At 45.2% G+C, this 854-nt stretch overlaps 1 protein-coding gene across 1 annotated transcript; it reads right to left on the reverse strand.

Moving 5' to 3' along the window:
- Positions 1-130: 130 nt before the first annotated feature.
- On the reverse strand, positions 131-847 carry LOC107682529 (pinopsin-like; the record flags this gene model as incomplete). Its single annotated transcript, XM_016478739.1, is given in 4 exon segments — positions 131-247; positions 370-506; positions 509-614; positions 683-847. Coding segments are annotated over 4 exon segments (522 nt in total), but the record flags the coding sequence as incomplete, so codon positions are not given.
- Positions 848-854: the final 7 nt, after the last annotated feature.

An 854-nucleotide genomic window follows, 5' to 3' on the forward strand; every position in this document is an offset into this window, starting at 1 on the left:
GTCTTTATGCTGTCATTTTCAATTAATTTAACACATCCTTGAAAGAAAAGTATTAATTTCGTAAAACATTTTTTATATAAGTAATATAAGCAATACAATCAGTAATGCACAATTCGTACTGACAGACCTCAGATCAGACTGGATTAATCCTGCTTTGGCTCCTCTGGGTTGAGCACATCATTATACCACCAGTGTGACGAGGGACGTATCGACCACAGGACAGGATTTCCAGAGAAGACTCTCGAAACTGGACAAACATATTTCAGAGGGCGATTGGAGCATTTCTTTGCACAATAGGCGTACCATATACCATAATGTAAACAAAAATAAATACACTCTGTCAAAGAAGATTCAGACACTATAACAGACCCGTTTGTTAGTAAGGAAGTAGATGATGGGATTGTAGACGGGGCTGGTCTTGGCGAAGTACATCGACATGGTGGCCACCAGAGGTGGGATGTAGATCTCTGGATCCACAACTACAACCACAGAGATGGCGGTGTAACCAACCAGCAGATGAAGAAGGCAATGATCATGGCCAGGACCATCCGTACCATGTGTTCATTGTCCTCCAGGCAGTTCTTCCCCCCTTGAAGTTCAATGCTTTTGTTGATCTGAAATTATGGGACATGATTTGCACTGAGTCTTTATTATTTCTCAGCACTAAGAACGAGTCGCCTACCTTCCTCATGGACACGAGGACGTTGCTGTAGCAGTACACGATGACAGCGGTGGGCAGTATGAAGCACATGAGCGTGTAGAAGATGAGGTAGCTGCAGTTGCTCCAGGATCTCACCTCCCAGCCTAATGAGCAGGACGTCTGGACGCCCTCCGGCCCGTACGAGCTCCAGCCC

This window comes from Sinocyclocheilus anshuiensis, unplaced genomic scaffold, assembly GCF_001515605.1.
Source record: "Sinocyclocheilus anshuiensis isolate Anshui unplaced genomic scaffold, SAMN03320099.WGS_v1.1 C32305722, whole genome shotgun sequence".
NCBI classification, from domain to species: Eukaryota; Metazoa; Chordata; class Actinopteri; order Cypriniformes; family Cyprinidae; genus Sinocyclocheilus; species Sinocyclocheilus anshuiensis.